The 20,988-nt window shown below is 50.7% G+C and overlaps 1 protein-coding gene across 3 annotated transcripts in view; it reads right to left on the bottom strand.

The window, feature by feature from the left end:
- Abr (ABR activator of RhoGEF and GTPase) overlaps positions 1–20,988 on the bottom strand; it is a 195,972-nt gene that overhangs the window by 20,416 nt on the left and 154,568 nt on the right. For all 3 annotated transcript variants that reach the window (XM_052197162.1, XM_052197163.1, XM_052197164.1), the window contains 6 exons: positions 19,110–19,232; positions 18,678–18,753; positions 18,095–18,199; positions 17,037–17,111; positions 14,832–14,929; positions 14,356–14,487 (listed from right to left, as the gene is read on the bottom strand). In XM_052197162.1, coding sequence (XP_052053122.1) covers positions 14,356–14,487; positions 14,832–14,929; positions 17,037–17,111; positions 18,095–18,199; positions 18,678–18,753; positions 19,110–19,232 — 609 coding nt within the window. The remainder of the gene's footprint in view (positions 1–14,355; positions 14,488–14,831; positions 14,930–17,036; positions 17,112–18,094; positions 18,200–18,677; positions 18,754–19,109; positions 19,233–20,988) is intronic.

Below are 20,988 nucleotides of genomic sequence, written 5' to 3'. Positions count from 1 at the left end.
AGCCGGACTGTTAGAGGAGCAGTCCCAAAGCAGCGGGTGTGGGCCTCCGGTTTCTCCTCCCCTCCCTCTGCGCCCTCCTCTTTCTCCTCCTTCCCCCTCCCTGGAGACTGCAGCCGGGAAGCAGCAGAGTCTGAGGCACCACCAGGGCCCAGTGCCTTCCCGCAGGCAGCCTGCTGCCCTCTCCTGTGAGCTGCAGATCCTGGGACACAGAGTGTGGGGAGCACCACAGCCAGCTGCAGGCAGTGCACACAACATCACCGCCCCACTGAAGGAAGTGACTCGCAAAAGGCTCTGGAGCTGCCCCCTCCAAAACCATGCAGACCTGGGGTTTAACTCTTGGCAAGCTGGGGCTTCTCCTCACCCACCCTCTACCTTTTCTTCTAGTCTCTACTAAATAAAGTTTAGCCAGTAACTTTTAACTCCTTCACCACCAGGCTGCTCCTGGCTCTTGGATGGGTATTAAGGAGGTTTGAGACCAAGCTTGTGGAGACTTCCAGGGGCCACTATTTTGGGTAAAAGCTGCATCTGGCCATGAAGAGCTGCCCATCCCCCTTGCAAAGGACTGCTTTGGAGTTCCACTTCCCTACCCACTCAATTCCTGCCCTAAGGAAGCTCCTTAGTCCCAATGTGGTGACAGGGCCAGACACCTGTCTATGCTCCCAAGTCTCCTATGGCAAATGTACAGAATAAAGGAGCAGCCATCTGCAGCTGCCCCAGCAGGTATTAAGGTCCGTGTGACCCACACCAAGGACTTTGTGAAAGCAAATGTGACTTTGGTCAAGGATGTCTGATAGGGAGGTGCTCCTCCAATGCTGTATGTAGCTACAGCCCCAGACACCTCACCAACAAAGACTTTTGCTACAAGGGGCAGAGGATGTCCACAGCACAGGAACAACTACAGTACCTTGGAAGACACCTAGTAAGTGCTTGGGGTTTGTTCTTGTTCTTTGTTTCTGAGGCAGGGTCTCTTAATGTAGCACTGGTTATGTAGACCAGGCTGGCCCACATACTCAGAGATCTCCTGCTCGGCCTCTCTAGTGCTAGATAAACAGTGTGTGGCATCATGCCCAGCAAGCTCTTGTCACTGAAGAATGAGAAGTGAATCCTTTCTCAAGCTAACCATGCATCTTAAAGAGTGTGATACTTAGAGACAAGAGAAAAGCTAGAGCCCCACATGGCTAGGGTATATGCGACCCAGTTATCGTGGGCATCCCACTGCTGCAGAGCTGGGCATATGCAGGAAGCAAAACAGGGTGTGCACGGCGCCAAGCGTGAGCCAAGTGCGCCAAGTGCCCTGCACGGGGCTGTCAACACTGTACTTATATGCAGGTCATTTTTCCATTTCCGAGCTGTGAGAACCAGGCCTCACAGAGAAGTAGCATTCTGGCCTGAGGTCAGGAGAGGAGGCTAGGAAGGGGCAGTGAGAGCCCTCCACAGCCCTTGTGGGTCAGTCACAGTCACTGCCTGGCTAAAGTGTGGCCAGTTCTCAAGATTCAGGGGAAAGTGATGGATTGGGGTACAGGAATCAGTCCCGGCCCTCTGAATAACCCTGCTGGGTCCCAACCAGTGACAGTCCTTGAGGCTTTCTGTCTCTGCCTTTGGCACCTTTCTGGGAAAGGGACAGTTTAACTGCAGGGCCAGCCAAGAACTGAGGGGATAAAGACTGCTGTTTTGAGTGCTCAGCACCACACTGTCCCTCTCCTCTCTGTATAGATGAAAAACGACCTTCCAACCGTATGAAGACCAAATGTTCCCACTTCACATCTGGGGAACTGGAGTCACTAGAGTAGACTGAGAGGAGTGCAAGGCCTCTGCCTTCCTCACTTAGAAGGAATGATAGTCGGAGTACTACGGGCGACACGCTGAGTTCTACCTAAGACTAAGGCCTTAGGTTTCATGAAGAGGAACTGGCTAAGTGCCTGACCCTAGAGTAGGAGCTGAGGAATCAGATGAACCAAAAGCCAGCGGTGACAAACTGCAGCCTACAGTAGGCAGGGAGGAAATGGAACTTAACTGCCAAGAGGAAGCAGAAGAGCTTTTGTAGACCTACTATGTTGTGTGTGAGGACAGAAGTGTCCTCTCACTGCCTTCAAGAAACCCAGAGTCATACCACCACGACAGTGAGGATCAAGAGGTGTAGAAGTGGAGAGGAAGATCAATTTTAGCTGGAGGGAATGAGGGATGCTTTGTGGAGGTGAGGCACTAGAGGCATGGGTCAAGTCATTCCATCCCTCCCACTTTGCTCAGCGTCCCTTCAAGAAGGTGCAGTGGCTGGTTGTGTAACTGGCTGAGAAGGCGCCACCTGAACTGCTCACCTCACTCACCCGCTGCAGGCACACAGCTGGTATTTGGTGCTGGCTGGTTAACTTCAGAATAGCTGACACTGACTTCCTGAGGTTCTCTTCCCTCTAGCTGGCTCACATGACAGAGTACAGTCTGGGGAACAGTATACTGCTCCCTACCATGGGTGTGTGGGAGAAAGGGGGCAGGATAAATCCTGTTCCCAAAGTCCTACACTTGTCTGTCTTAAGAACCCTAGGCTCAACACTCGTCTGGGTAAAGCAAGCTCAGACTGGATGAGCATTGGCCAGCTGGTCTCCATGGTGATCAGAGTGCTTAGCAGATGGATGATTGAGTTGGGAGCCTCCTCCCCGGAGACACTCAGCTTTCCTTTCCTCCTCAAGGACTGGAGCCTTCCTCTGGGGACAGCACAGATTTGCCTTCTCTTCTCCAAGCCTGACTCATTCCTTCCTGAAACCTGTGGCCTAGGAACAGGGTAGAGGAAGAGCTTTGCATGATGATGATGCCCCAGTAGGTCCCTCAAAAGCAACAATCTGAGTAGTGTGGTCTCTGCAGACAATCAGATGGTCCTCATCTCTGCTTACACCAGCCTGGCCACCCAGGAAGTAATCACATCCCCTCCTGCTGTGTGCTCCCGATCCATTCAGCCACACCTGGCAGAGCCGCCTCTGGGGACACCCAGGGCCCCTGTGTCTGGATAAACAGAGCTTGGGTGGTAAGGCCCTCACAAATGAACAGATGTCACTGCCTTCGGAATTAAAAACATCTCTGGTGGACTGTCACATTCTCCCTCATTCCTTCCCTTGGCTCTTGGCCAGAGCAAAGAGTAGCTGTCCTTAGGGGGGAGTTGGGTAGGACCCTGGCTATATGGAGAGAGGGGAACCCCTCTAATCGGCACAGATGTGACTGAGGCAAAATTGGGTTAAGTGGTCAGCAGTGGCATTGCTGAGGGAAAAGAGGTCAGCGGGGATAATGCCCAGCCTGAAACACTGGCGGGGTTCCCACAGAGATGCAGGGTCTCCCACAGCACTACCCTGCTAAGAGCTGTGCCAAGGACACACACACACACACACACACACACACACACACCAACACAGGAGGAAGGTTCTTCTCAGAACCTCAGGCTGCCTCTCTAGAGTAACCTATTTTCTCAGAACAACTTTCATCTCTCCCCATCCCTGACTGGAACTCCAATCCTTGCCAGCTTCCCCTACTTGAGTGATGGGGGGAAGCTCCCCCAAGTAGACTACTCTGAGAATCCCAGGTAAAACATAGGACCCTAGGGGAACAAGGGTAAGAGAAGGAGCCTCTGAATCTCAGAAGACAGCAGCATGGCAGAGGCCCAGAGGAACAGACCTGGAAAGCAGATGCTGATGGAGGCAAGGCAGCTGAGGTTACTGTCAGAAGAGGGCTGAAGACAAGCACTGGGTCTAGGGAGACAAGGTCCTATGAAGAGGCCATGCCAGGGGTGGGGTGGGGTGTTACATGGCACATCACAAAGGAAACCGGGTAGGGACCAGTAAAGGGTCCTGCCCTCTCAACATGGATGGCTCTGCTGGTTCTATATTCCTGTGTGCTTTTAACTTGATAGGTACCCATCTGTGCTGGATAGTTTTATGCCAACTTGACACAAGCTAAAATCACTGGAAAGAGGGAGCCTCAACTGAGAAAGTGGCTCCATAAGATCCAGCTACGTGCAAGCCTGTAGAGCATTTTCTTAGTCAGTGATTGAAGGGGCAGGGCCCAGCCCATTAGGGAAGTGCATCCCTGGGCTGGAGGTCCTGGGCTCTGTAAGAAAGTAAGTTGAATAAGCCATGATGAGCAAGCCAGTAAGCAGCAGCCCTCCATGGCCTCTGCACCAGCTCCTGCCTCCAGGTCCCTGCCCTGACTTCCTTTAGTGCTGAACAGAGATTTGAAAGTGTAAGCCAAATAAACCCTTTCCTTCCCAAATTGTTTTTGGTCATGGTGTTTTATCACAGTGATAGTAACCCTAACTAAGGCACCATCCTAGCTAAACACACATACTGATAGTCAGTGGTCTTTCCAGACTGAGAAATCAGGGGGTTTTCTAAGTTGTTTCTAAGGCTACTGCCCACTAAGTCCTTAGTATCTTCTCTTTTCAGGCCTTCACTAGGCCCAGCAATGGGAACTCCTTCCTCGCTCAAAGTCAACAAGGAGTCAAAAACAGAGCTAAGCCAAGAAGCTACCTTTTAGCTCATTTATTCCTTCACCTCTGAATAGAATAGACTACATGCTGGGCAGAGGCCTTCTTAGAGCCCAAAGCAGAGCTCAGCCTAACAGCAACCTGGCCACTCCCCAGTGACTACCCCCTGTCCTCACTCAATAGAAACAATCAGGGCTCTGTAGGGAATCTGCTGCCCTCCCAGGCTCCAAAGCTCCTCAAGAGCCTTTCTCAAGCCTAAAAAACATCCATATAAGGGGTTATAGCAATTTCAGCTCTGGAAGCTCTGGATTCTTTGTTCCTAAGCAGGTATGGCTAGTTATAGATGTCCAGGGTAAAGGGTTTGGGAGCAGGTTCCAGGACTGGCCCAAGTTTAAAATACACACTGTAGCTAAGATGGAAAAACTACCCAGCCCACCCAAGGTGGCACGCCCTCCTGCTGTCTCCTCAGAAGCCCGGACTGGTTCTTGGATTGTGGATGGTCCAAAGCACTGACTCCCAGACAGCCCCTCTTCACCCCGCCTTACCACCTCAGGTGGCTGTTCCCAGGGTTCCAGTGGCTGTCAGTGGACAGGAGAGGCGGAAATAGTCTAAGAGCTTATGTTCTGTGGAAAGACTGGATGGACGGCATGTCCCTGGCAATTCCTTGTGTTTCTCACGGCACATTTGACCGTGGAAAGGGTGGAAAATCCGCTTGAGCCTCTGGGAACATTTTGATCATTCAGAATTAAATCCACACAGGGACAGGGTGGGAAAAACACCTACTCCATCCCTACATACCCATCCACTCCATCCTGACTCCAGGACAGGACACAGGCAGCAGCCGGGAGCACGCAAAGACAAGGCTCCCTGGGCCACTGGCCTGCTCCTTGTCAGTGGCAGAGGACTGTAGAGGTGTGCTTTGGACACAAGGGACCTCGCAGGCCATACTACAGTAGAGGATATCCTAGAACTAGAGTTACAGACAGTTGTGAGTTACCACATGGGTGTTGGGAACTGAACCCGGATTCTTGGCAAGAGTGGAAATTTTATGCTCCAGTCTCCCTACCTCCCAATCAGATGAAAAAGTAAGTTGAGACTAGACAGGGAACCCACGGCTCTGTCCTCCAGTCCTCACCCATCTCAAGGCCATGCACATCCCTGCTGCAACTTCCCAAGCTCTACAGGCTGAACCAGAGGCCTAGATCTCCTTTCCAGTGTCTATAGTCCAAAGTTAAGCAGAGACAAGAGTTCTCATGAGAAATGCAGTTTCCTTTGACAGCAGCCACTGGCCTCAGTTCCTCTCAGAGTAGATGAGGTGGGGAATACACCATCTCACTCTGTAGCTCTGGCTAGCCTGGGGACTCACTATGTAAACCAGGCTAGCCTTGAAATCACAGACATCTGCTTGTCTGTCTCCTGAGCATTGGGCTAACAGGTCAGCATCACCAGGCCATGCCCAGATTAGGGGCTTTTATTTTTAAGTAGAATATGTGATTCAGAACTCAACTCTTAGCTTTACTTTGGAAAAACTATAAGTGCTTCTTACCTCCAGTGAGCTAACATTCAGCCCATCCATTCATTCAGACTGGTGTTTTCTAGGCTATCTTGGAGACTCAGTCACTTTGGGGTCTGCCCTGACGCTACTGCAGCTCAGCAATTAACTTAAGGTATGGGCAGGCTGCATGCGGTGTAAGCATGCAACCAGGTATTTTATTTCCCAGCGTGAGAACTAGCCCAATGGCAAGCACGGGATCCACACCCTCATACCACTGGGAAGGCAGCAGGTCCCACTCTATGGTTCCCGGTATTGGCACTCAGAGGCAGCCTTAGCCATAACTCAGAGAATTCCCTGGAATTTTTCTGAGTCCTTTTCCTAAAGCTTCTGGAACAAATTAAAGTAGGCATCAGATCAGCTACTTTGATTTCCAGGAAGGCAAAGCAGCAGTCCCCACCTGAGGGGGCTGTTTATCTAGGTTTGAGAAGACACGTTGTGGGAGCCACTGCTGGCAAACTATCTGAGCCTCAGGGCCCAGGAACCAGAGCAGAGACGACAGCATTCTCCTCAGGCTTTGTGAGGGTGTTCCTAGGGCCTAAATAAAGGGAGCAGGTAGCAAGATGCTTTCTGGATTGGCTTCCCAGTGTGTCTCCTACCTTCAGGGTGGGCCTAGAGGAGAGGCATCTAGCCTGCATGCCAAGATGGAATTCCCAAAGAGAGAAGCTGGGAGGAAGGGGACTTCCATCTACTTCTTGTCAAATGCATCTCATCTTTCCTGTCTCCAGGATACACTGGTGGGGTCTAGGTTCTCCAAATCAGGAAGACCTGGGCGGCAGGGTGGAGGCAGCTCAGCTGAGGCTTACATTCTCCCAGGTCTACCGGTGCCCCCTAGACAAATGGGCCTCTTCCTACTCTCCAGGCCTGGCATCAGGACTAGCCTTGAGTGACAGTAGCCAAGTGCAGTATGGTGGCACATGCCTTTAATCCTAGTACTCGGGATGCACAGACAGGGATATCTTTGTGAGTTCAAGGCCAGCCTGGTCTACAAATCGAGTTCCAGGACAGCTAGGGCTGTTACACAGAAAAACCCCATCTCAAACAAACAAACAAACAAACAAAAACAAAATAAAAACTCTGGATATACAAGAACAAGTGACAACAGAAACACTCTTTTTGAGTCTGCAATAGCTGAAGCAGAACGAACCCCTGGTAGGACAACGGTCCCAGTCTCCTAGACCACTGGAGGAGATGGTGTCTGCAGCAATGGGCAAAACCACCCCTGCTCCATGGCCACCTCTCCTCAGGGCGCTCTGGGACTGTCAAGTACTGGTGACCATGGCAAAGAAAAGCACCCTGCCTGGGGCAGCACTGAGAGCAGCCGACAGCGGGGCAGACGCTCAGAGACACCAACCCCTGGACACTCGTATCTGGCACAGGCTGGAGGTAAGGGGAGTCCATCTTTCAGAGAGGCCACCCTGTGTTCTAGAGCAGGGAGCAACCAGAGGCTGTGATGTGTGCCAGGGTGAGGCTTGGAGGCCTGGGGTGGTAAAGGGATGAAAGGGAAAGAAAGGGACGGGGGTGGTGGTGGTGGTGGTGGTGGTGGTGGTGGTGGTGCGCCTTTAATCCCAACACTCAGAGGCAGAGGCAGATCTCTGTGAGTTCAAGGCCAGCCTGGTCTACAGATGGAGTTCTCAGATGGCCAAGGCTAAACAGAGAAACCCTGTCTTGAAAAACTACAAAGCAAAAACAAAAAATGGGGGTGGGGGTGGGAAGGGGCACTGGCCAAGCCCCCCCAAACCTCCATCAGCTTCTATTAGTTAAAAACATGTCCCCTACCAGGGAACAGGGACCTAGCTGTGGTCATCGAGTTTATAAACAAGGCCTAATGGACAAACAGGACAACGAGTCAAGGAGATCCATAAGCATTCTTATCGTCTATTCAGAGAAAGACTGTAGGTCACACGGGCCAATGTCCCAGAACCGGGCCACCAAGGCAAGAACTGGCCCACAGGGCCATCAGAGAGAGTTAAGTGGAGACACTGGAGGTTGGAGGCTGCTGGGGGAAGCCTTCACTCCTGCTCCCCCAGGCTCCTGACCCAGACTCCCTCTAAGCTCCCTCACTCTGCACAGTAATTGAGACCAGAAGCAGCTCTCCTGCAGCTGACAAAGGTCCCTTGTTCAGGGCTCCTCACACAGTGCCCTGATCCAGCTAAGAGCAGCTCTAGGAAAAGAGCCCAGGGGCTCGGGGTGGGGCGGGGCCACCTCAGATCCTCCATTACAGCTGCTCTAACCCTATCCCCTCAGGACAACAGATCCTGATGCAGCACCCCAGCTCGAACACAAAGGACATTTGCAGGTAGCAGCCTTAGGAGACTTCTTGACAAGGTATACCCAGAATTCCTAGAATAGGGAGCTGAGCCTGTCTGCTCAGAATAAAAGGCCCTCCTCATCCCCCAAGTGTGTTCCAGGCCCTGTCTCAAGGGCCTCATGGACTTTCATACTCAGTTCTCATCACAACCCAACTTACAGGTAAAGAAACTGAGGCTACGGTGGATAGAGCCCTGTTCTCCCAAATAATGACCAGAAGGAGCAAGACAGACCTCTGATCTGTCTGGCCTCACAGCCCCTTCAAAGCAGGCTGAAGGAACAAATCCTCCCATGGTTTTGTTTGTTTGTTTTTGGTTTTGTTTTTGTTTTTTTTAAGACAGGGTTTCTCTGTGTAGCTCTGGCTGTCCTGGAATTCACTCTGTAGACCTGGCTGGCCTTGAACTCAGAAATCCGCCTGCCTCTGCCTCCCAGAGTGCTGGGATTACAGGTGTGCGCCACCACCACCCAGAGCTCTCAGGGTTTCTTTACTACATGGGGAAGTCCTGTTCTCCTGGATCTCTGCTCAGTGCTTCTCACTTACAGGGTGCCCAGCAGACAAATGCAGGTAGAGTAGGGAAACATGAATGGATGTGTGCACGGAGCTCTGGCCTGTTCCTCCAGATAGATTCCACAACCTGCACATTACAAGATGGCAGTGAGGTGCAGGAATAATCCCCACTTAACTGATGAGGAGACCAAGGGGCCGAGAGGCCAAGGAACCAGGAATTATTCCTCTGACCCACAGCCCAGGGCTCTTCCCACAGTCTCAAGTCACTGGATACCACACTCAATAACTGCCCAAGGGGGGTGGGTAGGAGAGCTGAGGAAAGAAAGGAAAGGAGTCAGACGCGCTCCCTCCCTAGGGGGCGGAAGATCGAGTTGGCTTAACCACACCAAGCTCCTAGCTGTGGCCCAGGTCCCGGCTCTGCTGTCTTTGCAGCAGGAAGTAAAAAGTTTATGAGAAGTGAAGCTCCAGAAGGAGACTTTGAAATCTCCAGCTCCAAAGGCTTTGGGTTTGTTTGTTGTTCTTGTTGTTATGGTTTCCCCACTTAAAACTATCAGAGTCACCTGTAATCCCAGCACTCTGGGAGGCAGAGGCAGGCGGATTTCTGAGTTCGAGGCTAGCCTGGTCTACAGAGTGAGTTCTAGGACAGCCAGGGCTACACAGAGAAACCCTGTCTCGAAAAAACCAAAATCAAAAAAAAAAACCTATCAGAGTCTAAAGGTGAAGAAAATGCCAGTGTCACAGATATGATATATCTATAATAGTGAATATTATTGAGCTCTTAAAATCTTAAAAGGAAGGTAAGGGAGAGACAAATCGGATGGGCACGAACCCTGAAGGCATTATGATAAGTAGTCAAATACCGAGAGGAGAATGGTGCCAGCGCTGCGCTGCGGAAGGGGAGAAGGCTCAGTGTTCAACCGGCACAAAGCTGCGAGAGGAGACAAAATGTTTCAAAGCTGCCAAATGGTGGTGATGGCTACAGGAAAACTTGAGCATGGATCCCCACAGGTTGTCCTCTGGCCTACACAGGTGTCCTGTGGTACCAGCACTCCCTCCTACCCTTCTTTCCCACAAAACAAATAAGTGTAAAATAATACAGAGGCCTAAGTAGGGAATGGTGGCACATTCCTATAATCCTACACTCAGGAGACAGATGCAAGACCCAAGAGATCAGGAGTTCAAAGCCAGCCTTGGCCACACAGAGAATTTGAGGCCAGGTTTGGTTACATGAGCTCCTATATAGGGGTGGTGGGGGTGGTGGGGGAGGAGGAGGATTTAAGAGTCTTTAAATTCTGTCAAATTTGCAGATTTGGCTGCTGGAGGTAGAGACTGGCCTTTGTGACTTCTTCCATTTATAAGAGCTCTGGTATCTCTTTAAATGGCCTGGTTATAAAATCACCCTAGCTTGCCTTCCCCTTCAGACCCAGCCAGCTTTGACTGGCTGGACCCTGGGAATATGCTAATCAGACAAGAGTTGGGGAGATCACATCTGGAGTCTGGAATGGTGTAGTTAGAAATAGACCAGGATAAACATAGAGGAGTCCCCCTGGGAGCAGGGAACCAAAGCAAGCTGACGGAGGATGCCTCAGGCTAAGCTGGGCTATGGGCAAGCCGGTAGGTATAGAGAGGTAGACAGTGCGGGGACTGTACAAAAACCCACGAGTAATGACTCTGAGGGTCTGGAATGAAAGGGATAATTCCACAGCCTGCAAGAGAGAGGAAACAGGCTGGTAGAGTGTTTCAATGAATTTCGGTGGCAGTTGTCTTGAAGTCACACACTGTCTCCATTCTACCTATATGTACGGTCATTTACTTATCCAGCCAGCAGCCAATCATTGACTTTGGATGGAGATCCCTGAACCACAGACAACCTATGTGAAGGCAGGCCTGTCATTCACCCTTTGCGGCCTTGGTCTCCTTCTCCTCTAGACAGGACTGGATAGCCTTAGACCCTGTAGGCCATCTTTTATTCATTGCTTCACCTCCTGCCCACCTGCCTGGCTCACAGCCCCTCCTATTCAGGGCAAGTTGGGTGTCTTAATTTCCTGGCCCACTCCCTGCACATTCCTGCTCCTCTGAGCTCACATGAAGGCCCCTCCCCCAACTCCTGCCTCATTTCTGCTGACCCAGAGCCTGTCCACTTGCGTAACAGACCCGGAAGACAGCTATTACATGCCTGCTGCCATATAAACCGATTAAAAGTACTTTAATGATGTGCTTTTAAAATGTATATCTAAAGACTATATACAGGCCTAAATGGGGGTTTATGATACAATGCCAGGAAAACAGAGAAAATATACAAAACACACACTATGATTAAGCCTACATGATAGTGTACACACCCAAGGGAAGGGGAAAGGCACAGAATTACATAATAAAGGGCTGTAGTACTCAGAGGGCTGGTTACTGTCAAGGTTCTTCACAATTTTTAATACAAACAAACCCTGCTTTTGGAATTAAAGATCCAGCGCTCTCAGCTCCCTCTGGCCTCACATCCTTCTTGAAGCCTCCCTACCTCCAGCCACATAGCCTTCCCCGTTAGTTTCCACCACATTCCTTACCCAGAGCGGTGGGGGCTGTAAAGAGTAGGCTTTGGAGTTGGTAGCAGAGGCTAGCTCTAAGTTAGGCCGCTGGTTCTCCTGGCTTCACGCCTGGATCTTGGACAGGTTATTAGTTCTCACTACCTCAGTGTGCTTATCTTTATGACCCTTCCTGCCCAAAGAATACTGTGGAGCCCCCCTGCGACCATAGCTGAGGGCTTCTGCAGTGCTGGGCTCTTACTCAGTATTGTGCTAGCATCGTGTACTGCTCTCTGGTAGCCTGTATGGAATACTAGTCCTTCGATCTGAGAGGGTACCCTATACTTATTCACTGTAGGGGCACTGTAAACACATTCCCCTGCACATTTATAATCTGTCTGGCTCTTTTCCATGCATTCTGCATCTTTCTAGGTACACTATGCAGAAATGTTTTGTGTTCAGAGGTGACACTACCCCAACCAATGGCAATCTGAGGCAGTCTTAGGCCAGACAGCAGAACCTCACTCCAGCTTCATCAGCAGACCATTAACCTTGGTGAAAGTCAAGGTCTTTCACAGCACTTAGGTATGAGCTCCTAAGAGCACAAATACTGGACACACACAGTAGCGACCAGGGCTACCATTTGTCTGCACTGACTATGACACACAGCCCAGTCCCCAGCTCCAGATGCTCTACGACACCATGGCTACCAGAGAGCAACCCATGACAGAAGCAAATGCCTATAGCTCAGACGAGGGGCCCTCACTGATCCTGGCTGGGTTGAGTGGAGGGATTTCTCTTCCTCTTCCCATCAGGCATTCCTTAGGTCCTACCTCCTCTTCAAAAGTTCTCAGGACCCACTAAAGGGAAGCAACCTGGGTCCGAGAATTAGGTGGAACTCGACACACCTTAAACATGTGGCAGCTATGGTGAGAGGCTGTCCTGCAGCTCTGTGGGGCCTGGCCATGTGGGACTCTCCAGTGCACACTACCCGTCAGCCTGGCCATCTCAGTGGCTCTGAGGCAGCTACAGTGCAAGACTTTAAGAGCCATGATCCCCCTCCCTAGTGCACAGGAGATGGTAAGGGGAATCCATGGCTGAGAGCCCAGGCTTGTGCTCCGGAGGCTGAGTGCTAGAGAACTTCAAAGGCCTCCCGAGGCCCTGGGCTCTGAGCAGCCCACTCACTGGCCTGGTCAGCTGGCGGCAGGAACGTTTGTGTTTCTTTTAATATCAACTCCCAGGCATTTAACATTCTTCGAAGCTAAAACCAGAAACATTTTCCTTAGCAGAATGTGCTTTCGGCTTTGCCAAATACAACCTGGCAGCCTCCCTTCCCCCGCGACCTCCATCTGCTCCTGTCTCCAAGAGTCGATGATTTATGGTGTTTCCTCTGGATCTGAGCAGCACCGTGAGGGCAGGAGGAGCGGGGCTGCCATCCAGTGGGAGACTACTGGCCCTGGGATCTGAGAGGAGAAGGCTGTGGGCCGCAGTGCTCCCTGAGCTGGCTGCCCTGGTCACTCTTCCATTTCCCAGCCATCAATGGCCCAGGCAGCGTGGCAGCTTCTTATGTCTCTTGGCTACTTGTCTGCTAAGGCTGGCCAGGCCAGCCTGGAACCAGTCCCCTGCCTGTTGCTTGGGCCTTGCCCAAGGCCATAGAGATGAGCTACTTAAGAGGACATGTGACAGGGATTGGATTCAGAGAGCTCTCTGTCATTCTTATTTCTGAAACAATGGAGGGCTGGCACACGGTTGCCTAGCAGCACTGTCTCCCTGGTGACAGCACCAAGGAGCAGGGTACAGGTCCCTCAGCATCAGGAAATCTGTGCTTAAGAACATGAGGCAGATGGCTGGGCCTCAAAGGTGGGAGTGGGGGTAGCCACTCACCTCCCAGGGGCACCAAGTAAAACCTCATGTACCAGCAAACAATCATTTCCTGCAAAAAGAACACTAAGATAGCACAGTGGTTACAACCACTTAGAGGACCCAGGTTCTGTTTTTAGCACCCACACGGCAGCTCACAACCACCCTTAACTCTAATTTCAGGGGATCCAACACCCTCCTCTAGTTCCACCAGCACCAGTCACATACACGGTGAATACACATGCATGCAGGCAAAATACCCATAAACATAAATAAAAACAAATATTAAAAAAAAAAGTGACCCGCCCTACTCAGGACTAATTTGGTATGCCTATTGGGGTCAAGAGTTAAGAAACCCAGAGCACTCCTGCCTGCCGTCTTGTTATCTCCCTTAATTTCATGGTCACAGAATCTACGCACACTGTCTTACGAGTGAGGCCACACAAGGTACCAGGCAGCAGTGTGGATAGCTCCATGCTAACCATTATCCCTCAAGCTTTCCAGAGAAGGTAAGTAGAGAGCAGCCTTCTACAAAACTGGCACAGTGCTCCAGAGACGCAAGTGCACACAGACCCTTTCCTCATTTCCATCCTCCGGGCACCAAGAAACAAAACTGAGATTCGTGCACTCACTGAGGCTCTGACTCTGTTGCTGTGCCCCTCCCCACCCCAGCTCCAAGACAGTGACGCCCATCACAGGCGAGGACAGTACAGGAACTTGGAGCCTGGCAGCCCTGCTGATCCTACGCCCTTGTGGTAGAATGGCAACCACTGGGGACCATGTGACTCCCTTCTGTCTCACACTCATAGCAGACACGGCTCATTACAAACATCTACATCTCTCCTGCTTATGACAGCCTCAGGATGCTTTCCAACATAGCATCACACACAAAACCACCAATAGACAGAAAGTTACTGTGACAACAAAGGCAGCTATGATATATCTCTCCACCTTACAGAAACTCAGAGGTCTACCTGGGCCAGGTATGGTCGCCTGGGGACCCAGGATCTCTGAGCAGCTGGGACACAGCAAGGAGCCAACTCTGGGTAACTTGTCTTATCTTTGAGCCAAAGTCAGAAAAGACCAAACGAGGAATGAGAAGGGTTCCTTAACTATACAACCCTCGCCCACTGCTCCTTACCTGGATCTGCCCCTTGCCCATGATCTTGTCCACAATCTCATTGTTGTCTTTGTTGACCTTGGACTTGTCATAGCACTTCTCATAACACAGGATCCTCAGGGACTGTGAACCTTCCAGTTCAATCTCAAACTCCTGGTGACAGATGGAAGGAACAAAGGCCCTGAGCTTCTGAAGGTGGGACTTGTGGCTTCCCAGCTTCCCAGCAAGTGTGGGATGGGCAGGACCCAGGAGAACCAGATCACAAGACAAAGAGGGGCACTGGTACTTTCTGGAGTGAGGCCTCTGTGACAGGTGGAACGGGGTTGGGGGCCTTATCTGAAACCCCATGATTCATCCACCTGAACACTGGTCTGTAGACAGATGACGAGTGGAAGTAAGGGATTAGGGAGATACAGCTGGTCCAGCCAGTCATGTAGTCACCCTCAGCAGAGCGCCATACTCGATGACAAACTGGGACACGAGCCTCCTCTACTTACCTCATCCCACTTGGGCTCTGTTGTGTCCCGAAACACCCTGGTTTTGGCTTTGCTGACGAAATAGCCAAAGGAATCCACTTCCAGAGTACAGTAAAGATCTGTAGGGGGAAGGAAAGATATACCAAGTGAGGCCTAAACAGGGGCCAGGGCATGGGTAGTAGTTAAGGGCTCAGGAAGGAAGAGGTATGGGCTCTGAGGGACGGAACCTGAGCTTTAGCATCAAGGGTACATGGAACCTACGACACCTCTATTGACTATGTAGCCTGGGCAAATCCCCGAAGCCTCAGTTTCCTGTGTACAAAGCATAAATTAGTGACCACAGGGAGAGATGCCACAGACCAGCCTCAGGTAATGAGGCTGCAAAGGCCTTGTATATGCCACAGCACCGGCTGCTGTCTCGTTTTTCTCTGGGTATGCTGTTGGTGCTCTGTAAATTCAGTGTCAGCAGCTCTTTGGAGCTCCTAACCATCCAGAGACAAAGGGGACATGCTTCCCGTCTCTGAAGTACTCACAGCAGCACAGGCAAACCGTAAGTGGCATAACAACATGGCAGGCACCATGACCCTGAGTAGGATGGGGACACCAAGCGGAGGCCTGTTCACCCCAGACAGAAGCAATGCCAACTGACCGAATGGCTGTTTAGGGCCAATAGCATGAACTTGGTATGAAGAGGCCGGAGCCCAGAGCCAGGAGTTTCTGAGCCTGTGTGTTATATTGCCATTTCACATCTCTGTGACTCAGTTTCCTCATCCTACAGTTAGGAACTATAAACTCACTGGACAAGAACTAGAATAACAAGCTTAACTGAGGGCTGGAGAGATGGCTCAGGGGTTGTGAGCACTGACTGCTTTTCCAGAGGTCGTGAGTTCAGTCCTGAGCACCCACACGGTGGCTTACAACCATCTGTAATGGGATCCGATACCCTCTTCTGGTGTGTCTGAAGACAAGGATAGTGTACTCATATACTTAAAATAAATTAAATATTTAAAAAGAAGTTTAATTGAAGATAGGTTTGGTAGTGCACACTTTTAATCCCAGCACTTGGGAGGCAGAGGCAGGTAGATCTCTGTAAATTTGGGGACAGCTTGATCTACATAAAGAGTTCAAGCCAGCCAGAGCTACATAGAGTGTCGTCCTTGTCTTAAACAAACAAACAAACAAAAAGTTTAAGCCAGGCAGTGGTAGCACACGCCTTTAATCCTAGTACTTGGGAGGCAGCCGATTTCTGAGTTCAAGGCCAACCTGGTTTACAGAGTGAGTTCCAGGACAGCCAGGGCTATACAGAGAAACCCTGTCTCGAAAAAGAAAGAAAAAAAGTTTAACTGAAATGGAGTATTGCCCAGTAGTAAAGCACTTGCCTAGTATATGCAAGGAATGAGGATCCACCCCCAGTACCCCTCACGCTACATACAAACACAATAATATTTAAGCCCACTTTTAGGACAAGAAAAACAAATCTGATTGTCATAATTTTTTTTTGAACCATGGTAGTGTATTCCTTTAATTCCAGCACCCAGAAGGCAGAGGTACGCAGATCTCTGTGAGTTTGAAGCAGTCTGGTCTACAAAGGAAATTCTAGGACAACCCGGACTTCATAGACTCAATTTTGTCTCAAAAAAAAAATTAAAAAAAGAAAAAAGAGAGATGTTTGAGATTTATTTTATGTGATTGAGTGTTTTGCCTGCGTGTGTGTCTGTGAACCACGACATGTGTACCCAGTGCTTGTGGAGACCAAAAGAGAGCGCTAGATCCCTCAAACTGGAGACAGATGGTTGCGACCCACCATGTGGGGGTTGGGAACGGAACCCAGGTCCCCAGCAGGAGCAACAAGTGTTTTTAACCACTGAGCAGTTTCTCCAAGACAATGACCGCCTTTTACAGAGAAGGAAGCTGAGCCTCAGAAAGGTCAGAAAGCTTGCCCAGGATCACAGAGTTTGTAATCACAAGGTGTGAGTTTGAGTTTCAGTGTCTGTAGATCTAAAGGAAAGGCTTGGAGGAGACAAATGGCGAAGGTGACTTCCCTGCCAGGAAGGGTTGGCTTTTGCCTTAGAGGGCAAGTCTCACAACACAAGCATGTTGGCAGGGCCCCAGCATGGGGAGATCAGAGATGAGCAGTTAGGGACAGTCCTGCAAGACCTCAGGGACTTGCTGTGAAAGACGGACAGTGGCCACACAACTTCTTCCTGAGGCCGAGGAGGCACTTACTGGCTGACTGTTTAAAGCCCTTGGCAGAGTGGACGATGACATGAAGGAAGCCGTACAGTCCTGGAGACTCATCGTCTGCAAGAGAGCAGAGGAGGCTAGAGGTGTCAGAGACTCACCAGCTCTTCCTCCCTGGGCTGGTGGGAAGACAGACAGGGGGCCGTGGTCCACAGCGCCACCTGCTGGCCATCTGAGAAACAAGTCCAATGCTCACTGAATTCCCCAGTGTGTGCAGCTCTAGGTAAGGAGGAGTCCTCTCTGCTCAGACTGGGAGCTAGCACAAATATCTTAGGCAGGGCATTTGTATCTTCCTCTCTCTGATCATGGCTTATCTCAAGGCTGCCCTCATCTCCCTAACCCTTCAAAATGGAAGAGGACTAATTTGAGTCACTTTGTTCTAATAGAAAAGGCACAAGGCTCTGAGGGAAGGCTTGGCTCTTGTTTGGGACACAAAGGTCCCCACACGAGCCTGAAGAAATATAGCCTTCACAACTCCTTTCATGGCCTGGATGGTGGCACGTGCTGTAATCCCAGCACTACCAAGAAGGCAGAGACAGGAAGATTAGGAGGTCCCAGAGCAGATGCCACCCCGCACCAGGGGAGCAGACCCTGGGCCAGTTTCTCACCACAGATCTCCAGCTCAGAAGCCTCCTGCAGGCTCCTGGGATTAAGGCACTACCACCAAACTCCATTGCTTGGGATTTAAAGCCTCCCAAATCTACTTCCTGAAACTCCTGGCCTGATTTCTCATATGCCTCTCTAGCCTACCTACTGCCTCATCCCTCCATGGCAAATCCCTGCCCCAACCCGCAGCCTTCTTCTGTTCTGGGGAGGGGGTGAGTTCCAGCATCATCTCCAGGATGCAGACTTTTCACTCACACCGGAGGGTGCCAAGGAATACCTGAGCTTTTGAGAGAATATGTCCCGTTTACAATCTCTATATACCTGGCAAGAGGACAGTTTCAGCCACTAGCAGCCACCTTGGTCCCTGTAGAAGACCCCTGGTAATGCCCCAGGAACCTGGAGCTGCTGGCCGCGCAGCCTGGAGTTCCACATCTTACCATCTTTATTGCTGGTGACAGGAATGTTGTGCACAGTCCTAAGTTTGAAACAGGATCCCGTGAGCACCTGGAGCTCCACAGAGCTCAGGACAAAAGCCTGGAGATCTGTGGGAAAAGCCAGGAGGAGAGGAGCTTCAGTGGGAGAAGCCAGGAGGAGAGGAGCTTCAGTGGGAGAAGCCAGGAGGGGAGGAGCTTCATTATAGGTCCTACTGCTATCCTTGCAGATGCTTCTGGCAATCAGCTTAGTGCTGGAGTTGGTTCTTTGGGAGCAGGGAAAGTCCTGCAGGTATTCACATGAACACAGCTTGGGTGCTGTCAGAGGCAAGAACAACATGCAAAGAGGCTCATGTGTGTGTGTGTGGGGGGGAGCAAGGGGAGGGAGGACACCCAACCCAGGACCCTAGATGGCCTGCCATGAATTCACTGTGTGCCTTTCAACAGAGAGTCCCCAAGAGTCCACCTCCCCGGCATCTTAAGGTGACTCTGAGGGCTAAAGAGAGACACTGGAGGTAACAAGCGTGGAAAGAGGCCCTTTGCTGCCAAGGACACCTTCGGAGCAGTATGGAACCAGACAGGACTTTACCCTTCTTCTGTAGCTTCTGAATCGCTTCTCTCCACTCCGACCTCTCATAGTCAGAAGACAGAAGAAACAGGTAACTCTGGAGGGAGAGGTAAGAGTTCAGTGCAGTGGCCACAGCTGGAAAGGTGCACCCCCACCCTCTGGGTGCCCCATCAAAGCCTAACAGTCCCTCTGAAACTGAAGGAGGGGGCAGCTAGGGAGGGTTCCTTTTTAGGAAGCAGCTACCAAGCGTGGCGGTGGCAGTACCAAAGGTGGCCAGCAGAGGGGAGTATCTTACTGAAGCTGGGTGAGCCTATCCAGGATTGGAGCTGAGGACTGGGAAATGGGGGTTTCCAGTCCCTGACCAGGATGCTCATGGGTCAGTGCCAGAAGCCACAGGGAGTGGGCAACCCTGCACTAAGGGAACAGGTGACCCTCCACCATGCTCCTCCTGACCTTTCCATTCCGATTGTGTATCCGGAATGGGATCGTTGGGGAATTGAGCAGCAGTAAGAACTCATTCTCAAACATCTTCTTCTTGAGGCGCTCAATGGCTCTGCTCTGTCCTTTGTTGGCTTTCTGCAGGAGATGAGACACAGGTGTTTTCCCTCCTACAAAGTTCGCATCTCACTCAGCTGTGCTAAGCACAGCATTCTCCTGGGCGCTAATCAGGTTCTTATTTGCTATAGTTCATGAGGGATTGAAAACTAGGGCCCAGATTTGCACCTCCCAAGAGCCAGCTAATTCCTAACTAATCCTCCTGTGAACATACCATTCATATGCAACTAACCCAAGGCCCCAGCCCGGATCCCCCTTTATAGACATCCACCCTGTCAGGCCAGACACCTAGACTACCTCAAACCCAAAGCCCAGCCTTCCAGTAGCACTGGCACTACCTCAGTCCTAAGCACTTCCTTAGTTGGCTTCACCATAGAAATCCCAATGACCTGACAAGCCCCGAGGCTTTCAGGCAGCCTGGGTAAGGTAGTAAGGCTCTGTTAGAAACCGCCAGACACCTTTCAGCATGGAGCTCCAGCTTCAGGCCTGACAGCAGGGCCTGAGCCTGGCCTGTGGTCCCATATGCTGCCAAGCCTGCCCTGCTCACCCAGGAGTCTGCCCCACTCGGCACAAGGAGCTTCCAACAACTTCCCAACTTTCTAGTTCATCAAGGAAGCTTCCTGGGCTTCAAACCTCAGTGCCACTCAATTCCCCATGCTCTTTAATTTGGATTAACCTCATCTTTCCCCCTTCATGGATGTGTGAGGTGTCCATGTATGTGTTCGTATGTGTGAGCACTCATGTGTAGGCCCAAAGGTGATGGTGGAATCTTCCTGGATCCCTCTTCCTCCTTATGTTTTGAGGTAGGGTCTCTCAATCAAACCCAGAGCTCACTGACAGGGCTGGTCTCAATCACAAGCTTGGTCTGGGGTTCCAAGTGGCGGAATTACAGGACAGCCACCCCACCCAGCCAGTATTTACATGGGTTCTTTAGATCTGACCTGTGGTTTCTTACTTGCGTGGCAAGCACTTTAACCACAGAGCCATCTCCCTAGCCCTTAACATGTTAGTCTGGCAAAGCTCTAACAAACCTCACAGGCAGCTCTGTGGCAGTGTTCTCACATCCTATTGGAAGAAGGTAACAAGTTTCTCAGAGGCAGCTCTAACTGAATGCGCACAGCTGCCCAGCCATGCCACTTGCAGAGACTCAGGGAAGTAATGTGGACTGTAAACCCACTCCCTACGGGGAATGAACCAGGAACAATCCAAATACCCAAGTACGTGTTTGGCAGTTGAGCAGAATATAGCTGCTAAAGGAATCTGACAATCCAGAATTCTAGGTGTAGTTTTGTGAGAAGCTTAAAAACTATCAGAACAGGGTCTGGTTACACACACGCACACACAAGTTGTTAATTATGTAATGTGGGTGATAATCACTTTTACACTACCTACTAACATTGTAAGCATCTATTACATTGATGACTAGAAAAAAATGAATTTTAAACATCAGTGTGGCCAGCAAGATGGCTGAGTGGGTAAACTGAGGGAGCTGGCTGTTTCCCTTCCACTATGTAGGCCTGGGGACTGAACCCTTGGGTTTGGTGGCAAGTGCTTTTACCCACAGTGACACCTCAACTTCCCCAAGCTACTGCTTTTGAACGCACAGATGCAAGGCTACACATTCTCCCCAGACAGCTTCAGCCTCATCCCAGGGGTTTGGGACTGCAATACTTTTCATTTCTTTTTTTTTTAATTTATTTATTTATTATATGTAAGTACACTGTAACTGTCTTCAGACACTTTTTCTTCTTGCTCCCGCCCAAAGATTTAATTATAT

This window comes from Apodemus sylvaticus, chromosome 10 (assembly GCF_947179515.1).
Source record: "Apodemus sylvaticus chromosome 10, mApoSyl1.1, whole genome shotgun sequence".
Classification (NCBI taxonomy): Eukaryota; Metazoa; Chordata; class Mammalia; order Rodentia; family Muridae; genus Apodemus; species Apodemus sylvaticus.
This window is presented reverse-complemented; position numbering and strand designations above follow the sequence as displayed.